Here is a 24426-nt window from a genome sequence, read left to right on the forward strand (position 1 = left end):
TTCATAACCTACTTTCTTTGATATTTTTTCTTATATGGAGGATTCTCTGACCTGCTAGTGCTATCCTCATTGAAACACTTAAGTTTTAACATAAGTTGCAGCTTAATAAGTTGTTTTTATAACTTTATTTGCAATATGCTGAAATTATCCACACAATTTATTCTTGTATACTATTTGTATTTAAATAAAAATTACTGCACCAGAATTAAAATATGAGTCATTATTGATTGATTTTAATATTGTCACGTTAATCATTTTTTTCTAGATGTATATGTCCCTGAATCTCTGCAACCAGTTTGAGAATGTCTGTAAACAATTATGCTTTTGCCATGCTTTTTTGGATTCGCAGTACCAGAGTTGCTGATGAATAGTCGCTGTTGTAAATAACTTACTTTCTGATGCAACTTATTTTTCGTAGGAATCGATCTCAAAAGATTCTCCTAACTATGAAACCTTAAATGCCTGGTACATTTCAAGTATCAGTAGCTATTAACTCTATATTTTTTATGTCTGCTAAACTAAAATAAAAAATAAATAGAATAAAAATGCAATATATTCAATAACTATTACAATTATTTGAAACTTGAATTCTTTTGCATTCTGACACATCATCATTGGTAGTACAATGGTGAACCAAGATTTGATCAGTATAAGTTAATCAAAGATTCTAAACGCTACAAAGGTCTATTAACTCTTGCATTGAGAAGTTAGCAATTATACTTGTTTCAAATATTTTTGAATAGATGTATACCATGTACGATATTAAAATTTACAGCGAATATTACTCAAATACCCTAAGGTATTCAATTTTATATTTGAAACGTTAATGCAAAGTTTGAGCAAATCTAAACTTTATTGCTTTATTCCAATACTATAAAATTCAACATACATAAGATTTTGAATTATAATTAGAAATTTCCCATAAGAAGCCCGGAAACTAAAAAAAAATAATAATGTATTATGACGCTGCTATTGGTTACTAACCAGATTACCATTGAACTTAGTATTCATTTAAGAGTGTGGGCCCTTTAACCTCGTGGGGCATAAGTTTCTTGACTGTAATAAAATATCAACTCGGCTAATGGCTTATTAAGTACTCGTCAATAACAATTTGGCACAATAACCTCAGGACAAAAACGAAAAAAAATATTATAGGACTTATCACAAGGTTCAAAAACCATTTCATTGTGTTTAGAAATATTCATAATTTCTTTAATTCAATCTGATTCCGGTTAAGTGAATGACACCAGTTGTATGAAAATCATGGATATCTTCCGAAAGCAACTTTAAAGTCATAGTGAATATCATCAGAAGACAATATAGATAAATTTCGTTTTCGGTAAAGCCAAAACAAGTCTTTTAGTATTACGAACGGAAACTAATTGTCATGTTGTACTGTTCATATTATTTTTACTTTTAACGATGAATTATTTCAATTTTTCATATAGTCTTCTTCTTGCTGAAGGCTATCATGGCACAGAATTTAATCTTATAAAAATATAACTGGTTTTGATGATATATGAAGAATTAGGTTTTTAATATCTCAGCGGATCTTTGCTGACCCAAAATGAACGTTTCCGAATATTCAAGTGTAAAAAAATATCTTTCGGGATGCGTATGACAATACTGAGTTCATCTGTGGTTGTGAAATTTATTTATTTCTGTTGATATCTGGGAAGAAAACGACTTTAGTAAGGCGACAAAGTTTACTTCATAAGAAAACAACAACATAAACTGAATTCATTTTCAGGTACGATGAGGAATGAGTGACGGACTTTTGATTTAATATTGAAACAATTCTTTTTCAGTGACCTCGAGATGAAGGTGGAGGAACTTCGTAATAATGTAATCAATAGAAGACTACGCGTTAATATGTCAGATGTCGAAAATATGGCTCTGATATTATCTAGGTCTAGGTAAGCTATCAATTTATTTCCCGTTTCATATTCAAATTGGATATAGCCTTATTTTCTGGCACATATTTATATACAAAGATAAGCTCATATTTATTATGGATGTTAGTCAATACATTGCTGAATTTATCTTGCAGCTTGTTTTCCTTAACTGAAATTGAGGGGTGAAAGGATTTCAAGGCAAAGTGATGACCAATTAAAATTTACAGATTTGATTTAAAATGAAAAACTAGTTATTCCCTAGAGAGAACTTTTCTTCATACGAAAAAAAAAACTCACTCTCACGATAGAATTATATTGTATTCATTACTTAACGACGACGAAGGCCCTTGCATTATCTTTGCTATTTAATTAACATGGGCCCCTCTTATAATCTTTATTACCTAAATGACACAGACCCTTGTATTGTTTTGATTACTAAAATAGCAGGGGGCCGTATCTAGAGAGTTTTCAAATCAAGTGTCCTTTATTCACAAAAGACTCGATTATGGACAGTCAAAGATATCAGTCTAAATAAAAATAAATTTTTTCCTTTATTCAGATAAAATTTTTGATCGGAATTCCTGTCTGCTATATATAATAACTTTAGTGACAATGTAAATATTCTTATTTTCGGGCAGAATTCAATGTCGAAGAAAATTTTTGTGGCAAATGAGTTTGTAACTTTAAAGAGGATTCAGCACCTTAGATATTACACGTGCAAAATACCCTCAGGGTTTTGCTTTCATCTCAAAGAAGAATCTATGTAGCAGAGTTAGCCCAACACTGTTAAATAATTCAATAATTATTTTGAAAATTTCATCTAATTTTCATTAAAATCAAACTTTATTATACTTTCGTAACGGAAAATGTGTGCGTTTTTTTTTTTATTTCGAGTGAGATGGATACGTAGTTTGATAAATAAATTAGATAAAAGAGAGATATTTTAGCCATACTGGGTAATCATATAATACTGATTATCAATTTTAACACGCTGGTGTGGTGCTACGACTCCAGTGGGAAAATTTTAGCTCACTGTGCATTTGAGGTGTAATATAAGATAGAAAGACTGAATATTGGTGCACCTTGAAACTTGAAAGTATCTCTACTTTTGGAAAAAAAAACCTAGTGGGAACAGTATCTAATATCTGTGCCCTTGTATATTCTTATTTTTTCTAAGGTTCAACTGAACCTTAAAAATGATACTTTAAAATTTATATAAAGAATGATACCTGAAATGTGTCCATGATTTTAACTAAATATCCGTTGTACTACTGTGTTATTAGACAGGATATTTTCACTTTTCCATTCAGAACAATACGGTTTGAATTACATAGTTCAGGAACTTCAAAGATAAAAATGAAAGGAATTATAAGAGAACCAAGGGAGATTATCATGCTGGGATATTATGAGGCACCCAGCAATCAGAAAATCTGTCGCCAAGCTGTATTGTTTTCTGTCTAAGTGAGACAAGATACAAGACGTTTTGGATATCAACGATGACTGCTTATGTTCTGCGAAGGAGACGGTTAAAGGGGGATAACAGGCTAGCTAATCTTGGTACCAGACTAAAGGGTAAACATAATAAACCACTGTTACCGTTATGATAGCAATGCGAATCTTCATGAGGGCTGGATTATCATGCATCATCATTTAAGAAATTGATCAAGCTTTCAATACTATTTAGGTAAATAAAATTCTTTTACTATCCAACAGGTGTCTTTTGAAGTTAATTGCTTAAGTTAATTGAATGATAATTTCAAAGATAGTAAACTATCATGTTTTGCGTTACAGTATTCATTCTTTCCTGTCAACACACTATATACCTATATAAATGTCACCCCGCTGTGTAATCTTGACTTTATCTTTCGCCTTAGATTTTCTTGAGATGAAAACAAAAGGAAAACCAAATTAGACGTTTTTATTGACATTTAGTAATGCAATGGACGACTTGGTAACTGTCCATTTATCTTTTACAGCAAAACAGTAGCTGATCTTAAAGCAAGATTTCCTATACTCCAAGATGGTTTGAAAGGTTTAATATCTGCCGAAATGGAGAAAGCAATTAGAGATGAAAAGTAAGTTCATTCTTTGAATAATTTGCTTTCTTTCACATATGTATAATTTATTTAAGTGAGCACAAGGTTCCAATGATGTAAAATTCTTATTCTTGAAAATTATTAATTTCACATTCCCTTTTTTGCCGATGCAGATTTTTAGAAGAAGAGCCTGACAAATTAGAAACTGCGCTGCGGCGATGCAAGAAGTTAACCGGCACTCTTGTTACTCTGAAGAGGTAAGTGATCGTCTGATGCACAATGAGTTGAGGTGTACATTTAAAGGCATTTCCAGAACAATCATGACTGCTCAAACATGGCAAAATATTTTAGCTTACAGCTGTATGTCAATATTCTTTAAAGAAAAAGCTGAATGATAACCAGCTCCCTTTACCTAACCCGGTCCACAAGAAAAACAAGAACGCTTGGAGACCTCAAACCTACTCCTGCTGAGCAGGTGAACTTTGTGTGGAAATTAAAAACGTAACCAGCTTGCACGGCGTAATAAGAGAGAAAGAGGGAAGATTAGTGGGACATAGCAATGAAAGAAGTAACACACTTGCATCTTGATAAGGTAAAGAGTAGGCATCAGGAAAACCAAAATTAAGAGGCGAATTCCAAAAAGGTGGCATTAGAAGGGAAACAGAAACTGCTAGATTCCTTAAATCTTGATTGAAAATTTTTCAAACTTCACGAGTTTCATTATGTCCTCTTAATGAAGGTACTATCTTCAACTTCAATATTTTATGCAATAAAGTCAAGAATGAATTTCATTGAAATAAGTCTGCAAGGAAGAATGAAAATTGACACACAACATCTGTTGTACGAATAGAGAAATCTTGAAATTTTTTGTCAGGTGATTCTCTCGGGTATGGACATCCCCATTAATATGTAAAATCATACTAAAGAGACATTCATCTGGAAATTACTGGATACATAACTCAGGCAATAATGTGATAAATCGGATGCACGTTGTTTATTTTTTATCATCACTGGTGCATAGCTGAAATGTTTGACGTCTATAAGTTAACATTTATATTTCATTTTAATTTCATTAGAAATCGAAATGAAATATTAATTTCATGATAAAGATTTGGTTTAATAGCCTTTTTATGATGCCCCAACAGAAGCCATTTTACGAAGGATTTCATATTCATACGTTCATTTGTATTGAAAGGTCATGGATTTCTTACAAGTATGTAGCTGTTCTTGCTGCTTGGTTTGAAGAATACTTGGATAACTTTGAAAGTAGGACGCATGAAAACAGTTGAAAAAGATACTGTAGATCTCACTGCCATGGCACTATTCCACACGGTTTTGAACTTGCTATGACTGAGTTTACTGAATTGGCTTAGACATGGTCTCTGTGGCGTCAGTGCACGAGTTGAAAACTATAATCCTTCACACTCAAAATACACGTGAAAATCGCCAAGTTTCAGTGAAAGAGGGTAATGATGACTTTTGAAGTCCTTGATGTAAAATCAAGCCTAAGAATGCTCAACCAAACCTTCTCTAATCTTCACCCACTTTTCAGTAAATTGACATCTGAGAATCAGTTTTGTGGGAGGTTGGGACAAATAGTCAAGGCTGCTTTACCAGGCTAATGAGGCTGAGAGGTAAGTAAAACGCATGATCTGATTGATACAGTGGAGAATGTGCCATCGAAAATGAGTCAATTACCTGACAATTACAAGAAATGGAGACCAACATACCTGAGAGGGAGATATATATCAAGGATTGACATGACAAAGAAAAATGGTAACGTGTAAAGAACATCAGATGTAAGCATCCTTAGAAGAGCAGTCACGGAGTTATTGGTCTTAGTTCTAGACTCCAGCCAAAAATGACACACCGTTAGTACCAAAGACTAGAATTATACCATGACCATCTGTACTTCAGATTAACTGAAATATTTAAAAGAAGCAAAGCTGAAAGGACGCATCCAAAGACACGAAAAAAATCAGAAATATGCAGCAGGATAGCAGTATGTTCAATATTCAAAGTAAAACTACGAGGAACCCTTACTTTACGAAACTGGTAAGGGCAAAAGAGTGTGCCTTTCCTTGAAGAGTATCCAGTTAAGATAGTTGCTAAGAACCCTGTTTGCTCCACACTTCATTAAGTAGACTCAAGAGAAAACTATGTTAAGTAATGGCATAGTCAGATAATCACAATGTTATTGCAATGCTGGGGCTGTTATCGTTTGAGTGGTCATGTGGCAATTCACAGTATGTTGCACCGAGAGAGAACAACAGATGATACTATCACCTTGTGTGCGAGACAGCAGATCGCATCACATTTACAATAGCTGAGAGAGTGTATCTTCAGCCTAATTCTTCGGGTGTACGTGGATAAGGATGGGAACTTAATCAGTGGAAGCGGTTTATACAGTTATGAAGTCCCTGTCACAAAGATTCAATATCATCAAGAGGAAAATACCCTTGAAATTGTAGAACATTGACTTAATACTTTTCAGTTACCAAATGCCTCTGTAGGTTGTTTCGCTACTTCTGACATGTGAAGAAACAGAATGCCGTCAGGAAATTAATAATATGGTGCCCATTACCGCCTGTCATAGCTAGCAACTATGAGACTTATGAAGTCACCTGCCATAACTTGCAATTAGAGACTGATCAAGCCACCAAAATGTGATAAAAACTGAATATGAAATGGAGATGAGAAAGGACTGAATCATTTACTTATCCCAGAAGAAAGAGTTAGATTCCTCAAACAACCTTGTGAATGTAATTTACGTTCCCAAAGAAGATAGATAGCCTCCATTCCATAATAGGAGTAGAACAAATAATAGCAGATACCTTCAGCTACAAGAATCAAGTCTTCTGATAAAAAGTGTTACTGAAACCAAGAGTATATAGACAGTTTTTAAAGCTACGTATTGGATATTGGACCTATTTACTACAACAAGAACTTTTTGTTCTCGTTAACTTCTCCTCATATGATACCCCTGTAGGGGAAGACAAGTTTCTTGATGATTAGATGATCTGGGCGATTATATACTTTCCGATTCTCCGAAGATGCATTATCAACAAATTGTAATATGAACGTGATAACCATTGTCCTATAATTGAGAGTTCTCGATGTTGTGAGACATCTGGGTTATACTCACTTTAATATATTAACTTATACTAGACCTTTCAGTACAACTACTATTCGATTTTATTAGGTTAAGTTATCCATTTCCAGCAACTGGTGTAGGCAAATGATTATGTCTCCACCCCTCTTGCATTACTCACAGTGCCTTCAACTTTTTTTTATGAGAAAGTACACAGGATTCACCATTCCTACAAACAAGGAATGAAATTCAGCATCCACAAGGGCTATAAGAACAACTGGCCAATCCTAAAAGATTTGCAAGAACTTAGAGACCTGCTGAAAGAATCATATACGTAACGAAGTTGAGCTTATCGCAAAACTATAAGTCTGGATGCCCTTTGTTTCAACCAATGAGAACAAACAGTAATGTCAGGGAGTATTCCTGACGGATAGTGAGCTACAGGTTATATCTGCAAAAGTAACTCTGACTGTCAATACATTCTTTTTATTGCTAGGCATTCTATTGCTCCTGATTTTGTGTGTAAGAAGGAAATATCAGCCAGCATGCAGGATACAACAGGTATAATTTGGCTCCTTGCACAAGCAAACCTCTTGAGAAGGAGTAATGAGGATACTTGTTTGCAATGGGAATGGTTTGGAAAAACAATATCAGAAGACAAGGTGATAAGGGAAACTGGAATACTCAAGAATGTTTGCCTCTAGAAATATCCTACATAGAAAGATACCTAAATGCACCATTGCTTCCGGTTAAAACAAGCCATCGTTGAGGTATGCAACTCATTCACAAACCAAGACTATTCTTTTTCTAAGGTAAGTCTTTACCCTGTATTGATGTTTTCCTTTCATTTTTGTTCAAGAGAAAATGATTTGTTACTCATTAGATACCACTGTCTCTTTGTATACAATCGCACCAATCTTGATTTGAAGTTATTGCTTAAGAGTAGCACAATACTCCAAAGTAAACAGCATAAAAGGAGGTTAAAAATAAATTCGGAAATGATTATGAAAATGACTCCTGAATAACGCCAGGGAATCGATCACGAACTCATAATGCACATCTGCATTAAATGTATGTCGGCGTTAATTCAGCTGAAAAAATGCCATAGGCCTTTATGGGAGGAAAACTGATACCCTGCGGGGTGAGACAAGCTTAAGGTAAGGGATACAATGTCTGGATTGGTGCAAGTTCATTTTGGTTTAATGCCACATACTGTTAGGTCTTAAGTTTGATAGGATAAAGATACTCCAGCTATCGTGAAAAATGAGTCAATTTCCGTTTTCCTAGGTTGTTCTATATCTTGAGCGGTCCAAATGCAGTCTTATTTTGTAATTTGGATATATATGGAGTTGTTTGCTTCATTATTTGCTGCTGACTGAATGCATTTAAAAAAAATGTGGGTATGACTGTTAAGCCAAAATTAATTCAACTTTTTACAATACATCATTCAAGAAATAATTGGTGTTTTTTCTGTTACAAAAACATCGGTCTTATGAACAGGAGAATGTAACAATTAAGCATCTTCTTCATAAGAAAGCAATTGATAAGCTTACATAATGAGTAGTTGCCAACGGAAGAAAACTGGAATAAATACTGTGATAAGGGGGATACCGTTCATTATAAATTATTTTGAATAAAAAGTTTAGGAAAACTGTGGATTCAAAGGAAATACTTTTTACTAATTATATTATGGCTAACTATGATACTCAGTGCTCCAATCGAAGCGGATCTTAAAGGGATCTACCACATACAATTTGTCTTGACATCCAATCCATAAGCATGATGATAATTGTCTTTTCACTTTGATTTGATGAAAAACTCATGACTCCATCGACTTATCTAAACATGCCATCGGTGACTGTGCATTTTAAATAAACATATTAACCGAAAATTACTTTCTACAATGTATTTCAAAATGGGAAGTCTTCACACTGTTTTAGTTCCATCATGCAAAATGACCTTACTCAAAGATTAGATTTAAATTACTCTGTGGCAATGCACATTGTTCCTTCAGTAAGCCATGTAAACCACATGGTCTGTCGTTTTGTTTTTCTAAGCCGACTTTCTTTTGCAGGTTAGCGTCAGTTCAAGAGCAACGGGTACCTCCTAATACCCCTGGGGCTGGTCCGCTGGTAGGTGTGGCCAACGGTGACCCCAGAGCCACCTCTCCAACTCCTGCTGAGGAGGCCAGATCCTCAGCGTCTAAGGTATGTGTCAGCACGCCCCCACCTGTGCTCACAGTGCCCGCCCAACCTTCTGTTACTTACACTAACACCAAAACTCACCCACCGCTGTCACAAAAAAAAGTCTATCACCCAGTCTAGGTGGATGATCTAGCTACCCCTCCATTACATTTGAAATCTAAGTGTACCTATATATTTGTAAGAAAGAGAAATATAACGCAATTGAATTCATTGTGTAACTTTTCAGATTTCATAGCACACACTTGCTAATCTTCTTGATCTTTTTTCTATATTTTCTCAAAATAAAAATAAAATGTGATCATTACGGTGTGAAATTCTTTTATGGTAAGGCATTTTTAATATGACAATTGGCAAATACCACAAAGGTATAATAGATCACCCTTCTAGAGGCAAAAGTGTATTTTTAATCGCAATAGTCTGGGACTAACTTTGAAATGATATAAGATATATTTATATATAGTTTTTTTTAGTAACAGCTGCTGTAATGCTTTCTGTCTAAAACATGACTGAAGTTTTTTTTTCTTTGTTAAACGAGCACAGTTTTAGGTAATAAGGGCTAATACAGCTACATTATTTGAGAAAAACGTTGAAGGATTTCCTTCAAGCAAAAGTGTCTAGTTTTCAGTGAACCTTAGAATCACCATATTATACCTACTGATTAAAATTGATTTTATTCACTGAAAAGATTTAAGGAAATTTTTAGTTTTTACCAGTGTTGGTTTACCTGGTCATGCAGAAATGTATTTTATTTTCCTTATGTATCATCATGTTTTCCGTATGAAATGAGATGCTGAATACTCAGGAGACCTTTTTGTGGCAAGGTATTTTGGTATACATTTAGATTTTTTCTCTCCTCTTTAAGGAAGCTTAGCTATTATCTTTTCATTTAGACTTAGGTTTTTTTTATTCACGAGGTAAGGGTTTTGATAAATATTTCTTATTGCTCATTTGGGAATCTTATGCTTTAGTGATTCGGTGCCCTAACCTGAGATGCAATAGCATCCATAGGACTTATGCACACGGAAAATTTCACTCTCTCTCTCTCTCTCTCTCTCTCTCTCTAATATATGTATGTATATACATATGTATGTATATATATTATGTATTAGTAATAATTTTATATGTATATATATGTATATATGACATTATAGATATATAGTAATATATATATATCATATAATTATATTTATCTATTATATATAATATTATAGTATATATTAATAAATATATAAATATATTATATTATATATAAATATATTATATATAAATATATATAAACCTCTCTCTGTTCATTATATCCTTCAGTTCTTCATCGAAGAATTTTTAACTCTAAAAGGTAACAAATGCATAATTCAGTCTATTTTTTCTTTCCAAATAAGTATTAGGGATATATTAGTAAGTCCTCATGCAAATGAAATACCACCGTTTGGTTAAAAGATATCTGGTCAGTAACAGTAGTTACTCAAATAAATCATCCACATGCGACAGATATAATGTTCATTACACTCAAAACACAACGAATTGCTTCTTTGAATACAATAATTAGAACTTAATAGTGCCACAAAAATTTCTCTCATACACACTCCTGAGGAGTAATTTTACCCAAAACACATCAATGCTGTAACCACGACAATTCTATTGAGTATCAAAAAATATTTTAAACCTACATTGGAAATACAATTATTATGCCGTGATAGGAAATGGATATCTTAACATTTGATTTATGCAATGTTGATGTCTTTGCCACTCACAATGCATCATAAAAGTTGCATAAGATTGTTTCTAAAAGATTCCTAAGTCTTCATAATCTCAAAAACTGCATACATGTTACAATTGGATATGTTGGACTTAAATGACTTAGTTTTCCAAAATAAACATTAAAAAAGTAGCTATCCTAGATTTTTTTTTCTAAAAAAGTATTATATTGTAATAAAAAAGCTTATAATGTAACTAGGGTGATTCTTGGAAGAAGGGAATGGCCTATGTTGTAATTCAGTGTAAGAAAGCTTAGGTATCAATAAACATACACACAACTTTTTTACGGTTATACGTATATATTTGGAATATATAAGTATGCATGTGTGTCTGTTTGCAAATATATATTTACAGTCTTTTTGCACAGTCCCATGTTCAAAGTCAAATAAAGCTGACGTGAAGGTCGTTTGTGACCAGCCTTCCCTTCTTTTGGTCCTTCACCTGATGAATTCTGTTAGGCTTACAATCATTCTTCCTTTGGTTTTTAGTTTTAGTTCATGTTAATACAGTTTCCTTTTGTCAGTTACTGCATGTTTTGATTTGCCCTTTTACATCACCATTTCTAGTTTTTGAGTAATTTAGATGATTTATTAGAAATCAGTGCATGCTATTGAACACAATGTTTGATTAAACTCCATGACTGTTTATAATGAATCTCTTCTAATTTGATGCTAAATTGCATGAAGGTTTTACGGAAATGAGAAGCATTAGCCTGTGTGCCATAATGATTGACAATATTTTCATTGATTTCTCTTCAGCTATGTGTACGTGTGCTTTTATCCTCTCCTTAATCGTATTGCAATTTTTGAAATGTCATAGAATATGGCACATGAATTCTTATTTCTTTTAATTCCGATCAGAGATATGCAGTTGTGTACCCTGCTTCCTAAGTTTAACTGAAACATTTTCCAGAGATTTTCTATGCACTATGCGAAAACCTTCCGGTGAGTTACGAAGCAGGAGAGCCTAGCCTTCACTGTATCTGCATATCTCTGAAGATAATCGAATATGTTTTAATTTTCCTGTGATTGCAAGAACTATAGCATATAAGCCCCACAAAATTGGCGTATAGGGTTTTGACTTAGCGCAACCCGTTAAAGATAGTGTCCGATTTATCTAGATAGGATGCATCTGCATGTCGTCTCGTTTCCTCATCTGCGCTCAGACTTTGAGAAGCTGCAGTGTTGATTCTAATTTTGGACTGCATACATAATTGTGAAATTGACTCATGTGCTACCACTGTAACTGTACGAAGACCTTGTACACTGAATCTCCATGCTAATTGATCTTGGCCTTACACAGACGGGTAGCCACAACTCAATATAAAAAGTGTCGTTGCCAAAAAGACTAAGATGTCGTACGGAAAGCAATATGCAGCATTGCCAAACCGCAGATGTTAAGCACATACCTTTTTCAGTTTGCTGGCACCTCTGCCTATATGCTTCAACGTGTATCTTTTCTTTCTTTCTTTTGAAGGAGTTATGTTGTCTCGGAAAAAGAGAGAGAGAGAAAACTCTCTTGGCTACATATTACTGTACAAGTTATCTTTATATCATGACCCTTAGTTGTAACCTCTAAGCTATTTTTTTTAAATAGTTGCAATTATCAATTAAATAGCAATACAGATGATAAAAAACTGAAATACTCTTTGTAAACTTGACCTTCAATAGATTCATGACCCAAGTTATGGCTTTTACCTTTAGCAAACCTTCCCTTTTCTCTGAACCTGTCATCATAGCGTCAGTAGTTTTTGTTTCTCTTATCACAATTGTTGCACACCAGTCAGGTCTAACCTTCCATAGATGCACAAAACACTATCACCACTTTCTGTGGCTCCACTCAAGTTTGCTGCACGATTAAAAACTACCGATCATCTGCACAAAAAGGAATGTTAATCAGTGGAACTTTCTGAACATCGTCAAACCCAAGTCAACTATACCACCTTTCTTCTCATAGTACTTGTGTGTGTGTCTGTGCTTGTGGGCGTGTGTACAATTTATGTGTGTATGTGTTAATATGCATACATATTATATTTATATGTACCTATCTATAATACGCACTCATGTTGCAAATATATATATATATATATATATATATATATATATATATATATATATATTTATGTATATATATAATATATATATAATATAATATATATATATATATATAATATATAATATATAAATATTAATATAATTATATATTAATAATTATAATATATATATAATTATATATATATATAATTATATATATAACAGAAAATATAGAAAAGTGAGTGTTGTATAAATAAATCTTTGCATGTATGTATGTGTGTATGCATATGTACATACATGTATGGAAGAATGTATGCATTTTTTTTTCTTGGGAAAAGACTTTGACAAAGGACATGTTCTTCCCTCTGTAAGACATCACGTTATCTTATTCTGTAAACCTGTACATATTGTCTTGAACCACTACAAGTTAAAATCTTTTCCCTCATCAAAAACGATAAAAGAGAATTCTAAAACTTTTCTCACCTATGAAATCTTCTGAAGCCCGTGGAATTAGGTTGGTCAGAGCATTAGCCGCAAGAAAGAAAGTATAATATATAGTAAGATTTGTGTGTCGCCAATTCCACGCGGCTTGTTTAACTCTAGCTCTGAATCCCTGTTGTCAATTGTTCCATCCTTCAGACTTCTTCCTGATCCTATGAAAATGGTCCTCATGTCATGTGGAAATAAGGTCCTTGATGATATCCTCATTCTTCACTTAACAGATACTGGCCTACAATTATACGTATATGAATGCAGGCATCATGCATATATGTATAATATATGTGTACATAATGTTGTGGTCTCTATTTTGAGAATGAGCTGTGCCTCTTTTTTAAACTTTTTTGGTTTTAATTTTTTTTTTATCTTTTTCAAGTTCTATTTTAGTCACATTTGGAATTTTTTCTTTCGTCTGGCATTTTGCTTAGGCCTTTGTAAACGTGAGCTTTTGCTAATGATTAGAATTTTACCTGGTTATTTTTTATAAAATGTTTTTTAAATACCAACATATTTTTGATATGGCATATATGGAATCACGTTTTACAATTTTTGACTAGTTGTGCTATAGAAATACAGTGACACACATATCCTCGCAATTTCCAAAAACATACCAAGACACCAGTACAGACCTTCACATTCACGAAACACCACCTTGTTTGAAAGCAAATCTCACCTTATATTACAGGTGAGAATTTTTACTCTATTTTCTTAACTGTTGTGTACAATTCTCTGTTTCTTTTTACACTCATATACATTTTCTATGTTTTTACATTTTTCTATATTTCCATATTTCTATTTTTTCATAGAGAAGCAAACAGGGCTGGAAATGGAGTTCGCACTTCAAGGAGACTGTGGCATCTACCGAGTAAAAAATATTCACTGTTTTGCATCGTACAATTTCATTTTTTTTCACATATTTTACTTACTATTTGCTCGCTTATTTGTGTAACCTAGTTCATTCTTTATCCTGTTTTCGTATAAATGGTTTTCATCTGAATATAACGTTGAATTTCAAAATATTTTGCTCTTGATGTCGCGCATGCATAGATGTAATATTTCATAATCTATTGTTCCATCTTTTAAAGGCTTCATTTAGGCTTCTCATGATCGCAGTTGATATGTAGGTTGTTTCTTTTACGGTATTGGGTAATCACGAGACTAGAGTAGTTAATGTTCCATATTCTTCTGTTATTAAGATATGATTTACTAGTCAGAATATTTTATTTACGTCATGTTCAGGTAGAATGTTTTCCATTGTTTGATTTTTTTTATTTCTGTTTATGAAATATTGTATAGAGCTATAATTTTAAGATTTTAAGATAACGGGAAGGTAGATTACTGTTCAATGAGTTTGGAATTTTGAATACCGCTTATTATGAAAAATCTCATCATATTCATAACTCTTCTTCCGACGTTTAGAGTTGATTTTCTTATATAAACTCGTAAACAAATCAGCACGCACTATACTTCTGTCATTTTGCTCTTTTAACATTAAAGTGGTAAGTTTGTCTCTACTGGGGTGAGATATATTTCTTGAATGAAAGTTGATTATTGTGTAAACTTCTTTTTTCTATACTCATAAATAATAATAATAAGAAATGTAACATGGCGCCACTAACAGCGACTTACACTCAATACAAGTATCCCTTGAGAATAAATTCACATTTTCTCTCTACACCGAGGTAGAAGAGCGAATTACCTCCAAGTTGGATATGGCCTATGTGAGTTGCAGCAGCTTTTTATATACATTTATATCGACATTGTCTTAAAAGCCAATTTCAGCGGAGAGTGGTATTCTATCAGTGCTTCTTTGACATCAATACGTAAAGTTCATGTACTTCGTCATAAGGTTGATTTCTTCTCGAAACAAAATGGTATGTGAGTAAAGCCAAAGGAAGTTCTGATGAAATATCATTCTCTTATATTTGTGTACTGTAGTTAAGTGGTTGGTCTTCCCTCTGGCTTCATGGCATGGGACACTGTTGGAAAACAATAAACGACCTTTTATTTGCTCTGAAATAGTCGTGCGAACAGAGTTATTTGAGTTGTCTTTTTTGAGCCTTCTTTTTCTGTTGATGATTTACAAGAGGTATTTGGAAGATTCCTGCGACTATTTCACTGTATGATGATCTCAAAGAAAGACAAAAGAGATTGAAGGTTTTTTGTTCCAGTTTACCCTCTTACACGTTTCTTTTAGATCTTGGAATAACTTCTGCTTAAAAACAATGGAGAGAAAAAAATGTAAAAATAAAATTGTGCTCAAGAAATGAATTGGGATTCTAGTAAAAGATCTTGTAGGATATACCTGATTAGATAACAGAAAATAGATATTTTTCTATATGCATAAGGATATCTCAATATATGTAAATGCGTTAATTTTAATCAATATGTAAATATATAAGTGTACACGTTTGCATTATACATATATATATATATATCTATAATATATATCTTTTTAGTCATCTATATTATATATATATATATAAATATATATATTATATATACTCTCTATTTTTTATTATATCTTATCTCTACACATATATTATCTCTATATAATATATAACATTATATATCATATATCTATATATATAAATATATATAGATATATATATATATAAATTATTATATAGGATTATATTATTATTAATATATTATATATATACTATATATATAGATATATTTTATATATATTATATATATATATACTATATATATATATTAATATTATATATATATATATATATATATATTACTATATAATTATATATATATATACTATATATATATATTATATATTATAGTATATATATAATATATATATATATATATTAATATATACATATATATATTATATAGATATATATTATATAAATAATATATAAATACTATATATATATATATATATATATATATATATATATATATATATATATATATATATATATAGTAAATGGCTGCGTGTATGCACAAGACTGTTCAGGGATATCTATATAGGTATTTTGAAATTAGATAGTCAGTTAGCAGACACAAATCAAATCAAATGACAAAATGGCAGTTCAAAAGTTGGTGACCATTAAGTACATAATCACTGAATCCACAGGAAATTTTTGCCGAATACGATGAATCCTATTAGACTTTTATAACTCAGAGAAAATCTTTTTATAAGAATAGAATTTTAAGTGAAATGAAAATATACCCGCTTGTATTTATGTTATGAAGCTAGGTTTTAGCTTGTTTTTTCAAAGATTTTTTTTTTGACAGTTTTGTATCGACAGATATCAGCATATTCTCATCGGAAATGCACGAGCTTTTAGCATTCATTAAAAGAAGTAGTAATTGGGTAAACTTAATGTAATGTAGATGCTTTGCAACATTAACAAGTAGTTTAATTGGAAGCTGAGGTAGACGTAATGATTCAGTATTTATAAAACTTAGATTAGAAGTAAACCTAAAGATAAAAGTAAAGCTTCTGTACAATAGTAATATAGCCACCTCCACTAAGAAAACCCTCTGCTCGTAGTAAGCCTCCCTTTCGCGGGAATTTCTTTGTTCGTCAAATACAGGATAAGAATCGGAAGTGCTTTATTTTCTTTTCTTTTTCAAGTACAAGATGTTTATCCAGTGATGCTTTGAAAGTGGGTGATGCTCTCTTAATTCATTTGACATTTATGCAAATGACCTAAGGACAATTTATTATTTCCTCGGTGGTGTTATAAAATAATGAGAGACAAACCATTGGAACAATACTAATAATAAAAATAAACATTTATAAAACGCAACGAAAAATGGCAATATCATGGTTTCTTTTTTTTTAAATGGGAACTAAAATGAAAATTAAATTAATCATTTAATATGCTACGTTTTATTTAAAAGGGTATTTTCATAAATGAAGAATATAGAAGTAATCAAGTGAAAATAAAAATGTCTTTAAGAAGCAAGGGCAGTTAATGTGAGCCTTGAGTTCATAATTTTCATGAATTGTACGTATAATTTTAATATTTTCAGAATTCCTTTAACATTTTTTAATCTTCACGAACCATTTGTAAAATTGAAGGAGCCTATAAACTCCTAATCATGGGTTGCACCTAAATGCCAAAGTACTCTTACGGTCTTGAATAAAGGCTTTTCAAGGTACCTCCCATTTAGATGGTACGAGTTACCAACCAAACATCATTACCACACGCTAGAGAGTAATTTATGCGTTCGTTTGCACTTTGCATCCAGGAATCTTTTAATATTTACTCTATTCATAATTCTCGTACAGAATCTTCTTTATTACCGAAGATGACTTCAGACCAAAACTAATATTTGCAAAGGTAAACTTCCATATAAGATTTACTCTGTTGGGTGTTACAAACCTAAAATTGTGTGTGGAGGATTTTGCATGGGAAGTCTCATTAAAAGCCTATGCTCACGAGCAGGAATGAGATCATTAATGTCGTCTTCAACACCAACCAAGTATACTCTACAACCATACTAGTTTCGGAATACAAGAAATCTCTTTATAACATCATTATTTTGAATTGTTAAGAATTTGGGTATTTTGCACATAAAAGAGTAACCCATCACTCAGGTACATTTAAATTTTGCTATAAAGTGGCACATTATATGCCTTATGCTTCTTCCCTAGGTATTTTTTTCGATTCTAAATTGAAAGCATCAACGATAAATCGGCTTTCATGAAGTTCATGTGAAGTCTTTAGTCATTAGGAAAAATTATAGTTTTTTTAGCCTCAGTGATGATGTGATCTTTGATTAATTGAAAAATGGGAAAGATTAAATTAAAAAGAAAGTGTGAGACTGGAAATTCGGTTCCACATTATTATTATTATTATTATTATTATTATTATTATTATTATTATTATTATTATTATTATTATTATTATTATTATTATTATTATTATTATTATTATTATTATTATTATTATCTCAACTAGTAAGAAAGGGTTTGCTCAATGGGTAGCAACTTTTTTTTCCTGTAGATTTATGGAGATTATACAGGGTGTGAGAATTTTAGCTCATCTGCCAGAACCTCGCCTCAGACCTAAATGTGTGGTATATCCTTGTAACACCACCTACAACAACTTTTTCTTATGATGGGGAAGATGGATCAAATTCATCAACAGTGATCCATCCCGCCAAGCCTACGCTGATCAACGCATGAACAGTTGAAAGATATTTATGCATATTATTTTTGTTAAGTCAGAGAAGAAATCCATAAGAAATTTTTACACAGTCTTATACCCTTTCAAATACCTGGTTCCCCTCTCATGTAAAGAACTTTTTTCCTCTGAGTGATATTTTTATTTTCTTAATATTTTTATTATATTCATTTGGTTTCATTGGGTTCCAAAAGCTTTGACGAACTTTCTCTGAGCATTCTTTGCTTTCTATTTCTTTTTATATGTACAACAGCAACACAAAGTCAAACTCCAGAGATTGCCACCTTTCTCCTCTGTTCATTTGAAGTACCAACATTGGGTATGACTTGCAAATCCTGTTTATGCACATCTGATAGATGCTCATCGTTCAGAGTACCAGGATTATTTTTTTTTATTACTCACTTATAATAAGGTCCACGGCTATTTACTCAGAGCTCCTTTGCTAAGTTAATGTCTATGTAAGTAATGAACAAGCAGTGTCATTTTCTTATGTTGAGGAAACAGTCTTATATTTACCTGACAGATTTAATTCTTATTATTATTATTATCATTATTATTATTATTATTATTATTATTATTATTATTATTATTATTATTATTATTATTATTATTATTATTATTATTATTATTATTATATTATTATTATTATTAATATTATTATATTATATATTAATTAATATAATAATAATAATAATAATAATAATAATAATAATAAACCAAGTATTTGAATTGGTATAACACTACGTAAAAATTTTTATGGATTTCCTCTGACTGAACAAAAAGGAAGTGAATGTGAAATGAAGAGCTGCCCTTTTGGTTTTCTCGAGCCACCATACTTTGCATGAGAGGCAACGGTTTGGTGAAGAACAGTAAGAAAAAACACCTTTTCAATGTTCATGTGTTAACAATCATCGTAGGCTTGGTAGAATGGATTAATGTTGATAAATTATTATTTTTATCATTATTGTCATCAAACTGTAACTGTTTAAAAGTCATATACCTTTCTGTGGGACAGAAGTTTAAAAAGTGTAATAGGATACTCATGATATGGTATAATCAAGAGTTATCTATTTTACTCAAGAAAAAATACATTGTGAAATATATACAATGTATAACTGGCAAAATAACAGGCTTTTGTTCCATACGATAGGGCAAGGTTTCAATGACGTAGGATTATAATAACTGCAGTAGAGATTAAGGGTCCTAATTATGTGCTGTCTATTGCCGGGAAAGTGTCATTATGATTATGTTTGTTGCTTTGTTGGTGGTTTGCCTATATGATCCAGTTAACTCCAGTGAGCTTTAGGCGCTTCTTTGTAACATCTCTCGATGTCTCGGTACTGGCTGGACTGAGTGTCTAGTTTAGGGGAGCATTGTGATTATGGTGATAATGTTGTTACTATGCGAATTAGTAGCAGAAGAAGTATTTTTATGGCCGTAAAACTGAGGGAAGGCATGTATCTTTATATCAGTTAGGAGACAGTGAACATATTCTCGTCTGTCGACAGCATTATAATAACGTCGTAACCTCGCTTGTGTTCATTATACTCCTACCTTCTTAAGAGCATGTGTAACTGCTTTAGGAAGAAATGTTAACCAGTTTATATTGTAAACATTTTAGACTGTATTTTATTCAGTATTTCTTCAGTAAAAAAAAATGTAAAAAAAAAAAAAAAAACTTGACTCTTGATTATGTTCATATCCTTGGATGAATCCCAGAGTAGTACGAATATCAAGCGATTTTTAATGAACCTCTGTTATGCATGAACAGGGATCGAGTCCAAAAAATAGAATTTTCACTGAAGTCGATATAATTTTCATAGAAACGCGTTTGCAGGAGGGTTGACATTTCCAATTCCATAATCACTGTATTATCATTATTATCATTATTATAATATAGTTCACTGTTTGTCTGAGTCATATACTTAGGGATTATTCCTAATAAAGCATTCTCTATAAAATACCAATTCTATGAACTCAAAGCCAGAGTAGAATGCTTTTTGGTGTTGCAAACTAATAAAAAAAATTAAATAAGAGAAAATATTTGTTCAACATAGCATACAGATAGGTATAATAAATTTTCGAACATACCTTACTAATGCTGTATATTAAACTGTTAATTCCGAAAATATCTGATATAAAACGGCGTAAATTGAGCCAACTCCGTTCCCCTAGCCAAAATTAATGGCAAATAAGTAATATGTCAGTCACGCTGATGAAATCCTTTGCATACTATCGTTATGGAATATTTTTTATGTCTGCAATGTGTATGTTTATTATTCCTAGGATCAGTTCTTCCTATTTCTTTATCCTTACCTCTTCCGTCAGAATACTGTGTACGACTGTTTATTGTTATCATTATAATTATTGTTATTTAGCTTTAGGATCATGACCATTCTGGGAAAGGTTGGAACCTTAACTGGCTTTTTCACTTGACAACTGTATGAGGATCCAGGATAATATCTTATTTTTGCTTAAAAAAAAAAAAAAAAAAGTTCCAAAATAAAACAACTCATTCATTCGTACATTTGGGCCATATCATTTATAACTTTAACGTTACGTTTTTTTTTTTTTTTTACAAGGAATGTGACAGCAATTCTGAAAATGTTGATAACAGCAAACGCATTCCTACTTATCGTAAGTGAAGATGTAATAAGGTACAACAATAGGCCCAAAACTATTATCTCTTACTAGGCTCAGGCTTCGAAGATGTGATTCTAATATATTTCGAATGTCTATATATTCACAGTATACAGCTTTGAAAGTCATGCAATTACATGCAGATATATTGATTTTAGGCTATTAAAATCTTGAAAATAGTCTATAACTTTTCATGATTTACCAAGCAAAAAATGTGTAATTTGACCCTTTAATTAAACTTTAGGATCATTGAAAAAGTTATAATGAAATAAAAAATGGATAATAAACAAAACTTTCTCCCGAAGTATCACTAATGCTTATCTTATATAAAAAATAATACGTACATGATTTTTCATATTAATGCTCCAGTTATCAAATACAAAATAAACTGCTAAAAAATTTCATATCATAAATTATTCAGACTTAAGAGTATGGCAATATACGCAGGTTTTAGAAATGTACTCTAAGCAATTCTAAAATATCCTTTTCATTTTTCACAATTTTCTTCAACAAGGTATACAATGTAAAATGTTTCCTAAATTTCTCACGTGAAATGTAAAAGTTGTTAAAAGGATTTTATCTGAGAAAAAAAAATGTTGGATACTAAATCATTGGAATGAACATATTACGAGTTTGATATGTAGGTAACATTTAAGATCAGTGCTCAATATTTATAATAATTATTTAATATAGTTCTCAAATGTGTAGTTATTATAATAATTGTTGCCATGAATGTCGTTATCCTTCTTTAAATTTCCTTTTTTTTATAAGAAGGTTTTACCCTTTCGTTTGCAAATAGATTGCTGCAGATTATAAGGCTGGTATCCCCTTATCACTGCCTACTACGATGGTGAACATTTTTTATATATTCATAGTTTTTGGTTTACATGGTGGTCACACAAATCTGTAATGAATACACTAAACGTTGCTTGGTACTATTTCTAAACCTCACCTTGGAAAATTTTTATTCTATCTTTATTTTGCTCTCACAGGTTTCCCAATATTTTAATATCCTGGTTTTAAGGTCACGAGGTCACAAATAGTATGTTGATATTTTTGCTTACGAAATAACTCAATAACAGATATTTATTTTACTTGCCTATTCACTTTCAATCGTATGCCACCTCAAGACCTTGAAGGATTTCCATTGAAACTGTAGATTACATAACACAAAATTCTTTTTACCCACGATATTTTTTTTAACAATGGAACTAGGAGTCATGATTGTACCATAGATACATACATACACACACACACACATATATGTATATATATATATATATATATATATATATATATATATATATATATACATATATATATGTGTGTGTGTGTGTGTTGTGTGTTTCTGTGTATATATATATATATATATATATATATATATATATATATATATATATATATATATATATATTCTTTAAATGGTTAAGTGTGACATTAGCCACAGATGACTAGAGCCGAATTTCATTGGAATTTTCTCTGGGTATATTATATAACTGTATTTGTATCAGGATCAATGCCTTATTCTCATGGATAGGACCGACACCTACCACTGGCTGTAATCAGATCTGGATGAGAAATGGTAAATGAAATTTGTCGAAATTTCCCATAATACCACTTGTTTATCTGAAATTTAGTTTTTGAAAATTTTGTTTGGGGCAAGCCTAGGCACCAAATTCTTTATGTTGAAACCTAAAATTTTATTCACCTTAAGAAGTGTTAATGGAAAATATCTTTTTTACGTTTTTAATTTCATTTATACATTTTTACATTTAGGCTGCAGTAGGTATGGCGAATTGGATCATATCAAAATCTACTTATAGGTACATGTAATGTAACGGGTACACAGACACACACACATACACACACATATATACACACTATATAAACATATATATATATATACTATATATATATATATATATATATATATATATATATGATATATATATACATATATATATATATATTATATTTATAATATAGATATATACACATATATATATGATATATAATATATAATATATATATTAATATATATATATATATAATATATATATATATATATACACGTGTCTGTGTGTGCGTGATTAATTGCATATACTCAAGTGTCAGTATATGTGCCACTGCATATGATAGCGTATATGCATTGTATGTTTGTGTGGATGGTGACAGGAAAAGTTGAAATGTTCCTAAATTATGGAAAAGTCTCTTATCTAAAGGCCGATGGACGCTGCACTTTTTTTGTAAATCAAAAGTCTGTAATGCGAAATAAGTAAAAATCATCAAATGACTCCGCTTCCTTGTAATCTATGTAATTGTTAAATAAGATAAAAATAATAGAAGCAATTAGATATTAAGTTGCGAGAGTGAAGAAATGGATTGCAATTCAAGTAGAAGGTTAGGTGGCAGAAAAATGCAGAAGTATTTCGGGTAGAGTTCTTGAAGTATTGAAAAGAATGAAAGAATTGGCGATAGAGTTGAAGAGGTAGAATAGATTAACAATGAAAAAGTAGTTAAAGTAAATAAAGATGGTCCAAAAATGCAAACGAAGATCAGGGAAAATAGATTTTATGAGACGTTGGTTGTGCTGTCCCTTAAATCAGAAGTGACTGAGAATAAGGTGATTTAGTTAGTGGATATGGAGTTTTTAACTAATGAGATTTAAAAAAAGTTTAGTAAATTTTATTTTTCAGAAACTGACTTAGTGATTATTCAAAGAACAAGGCGTAATACGACTTCCAGCTTACTCGGGACGCGTGCAAGATTTCCCCCTCATTCATAACAAATCAAACACGCTCATATATGCTCAGTTATAAGTGGAAACACAAAATAATCGACCAGGAGCATTGCGTAAATTCTATATTCATTACACTAAATAAATTAAGACATGTTAAAATTTACGGTCCAATAGTCTTGTTTCCCCCACGAAAATTAAAACAAACGCCTAATATTTTATTATAAATAATTTTTCTCTACTGCCTAACATGCACATTTATTTTTTACATTTTCATTCTAATGAATAAATCATAAATATTCTATCCTATCTTTAACTAAACGCGAAACACCTTTTTCGGACCTTTGTAGGCTCTTCTATATACCTTCCTACCCC

The 24426-nt window shown here is 31.5% G+C and overlaps 1 protein-coding gene across 3 annotated transcripts in view; it reads left to right on the forward strand.

The window, feature by feature from the left end:
- LOC135216376 (coiled-coil domain-containing protein AGAP005037-like) overlaps positions 1-24426 on the forward strand; it is a 1031334-nt gene that overhangs the window by 905950 nt on the left and 100958 nt on the right. For all 3 annotated transcript variants that reach the window (XM_064251640.1, XM_064251641.1, XM_064251642.1), the window contains 4 exons: positions 1809-1916; positions 3872-3970; positions 4105-4188; positions 9097-9229. In XM_064251640.1, the coding sequence (XP_064107710.1) occupies positions 1809-1916; positions 3872-3970; positions 4105-4188; positions 9097-9229 (424 nt within the window). The remainder of the gene's footprint in view (positions 1-1808; positions 1917-3871; positions 3971-4104; positions 4189-9096; positions 9230-24426) is intronic.

Source organism: Macrobrachium nipponense, chromosome 6, assembly GCF_015104395.2.
Source record: "Macrobrachium nipponense isolate FS-2020 chromosome 6, ASM1510439v2, whole genome shotgun sequence".
NCBI lineage: Eukaryota > Metazoa > Arthropoda > Malacostraca > Decapoda > Palaemonidae > Macrobrachium > Macrobrachium nipponense.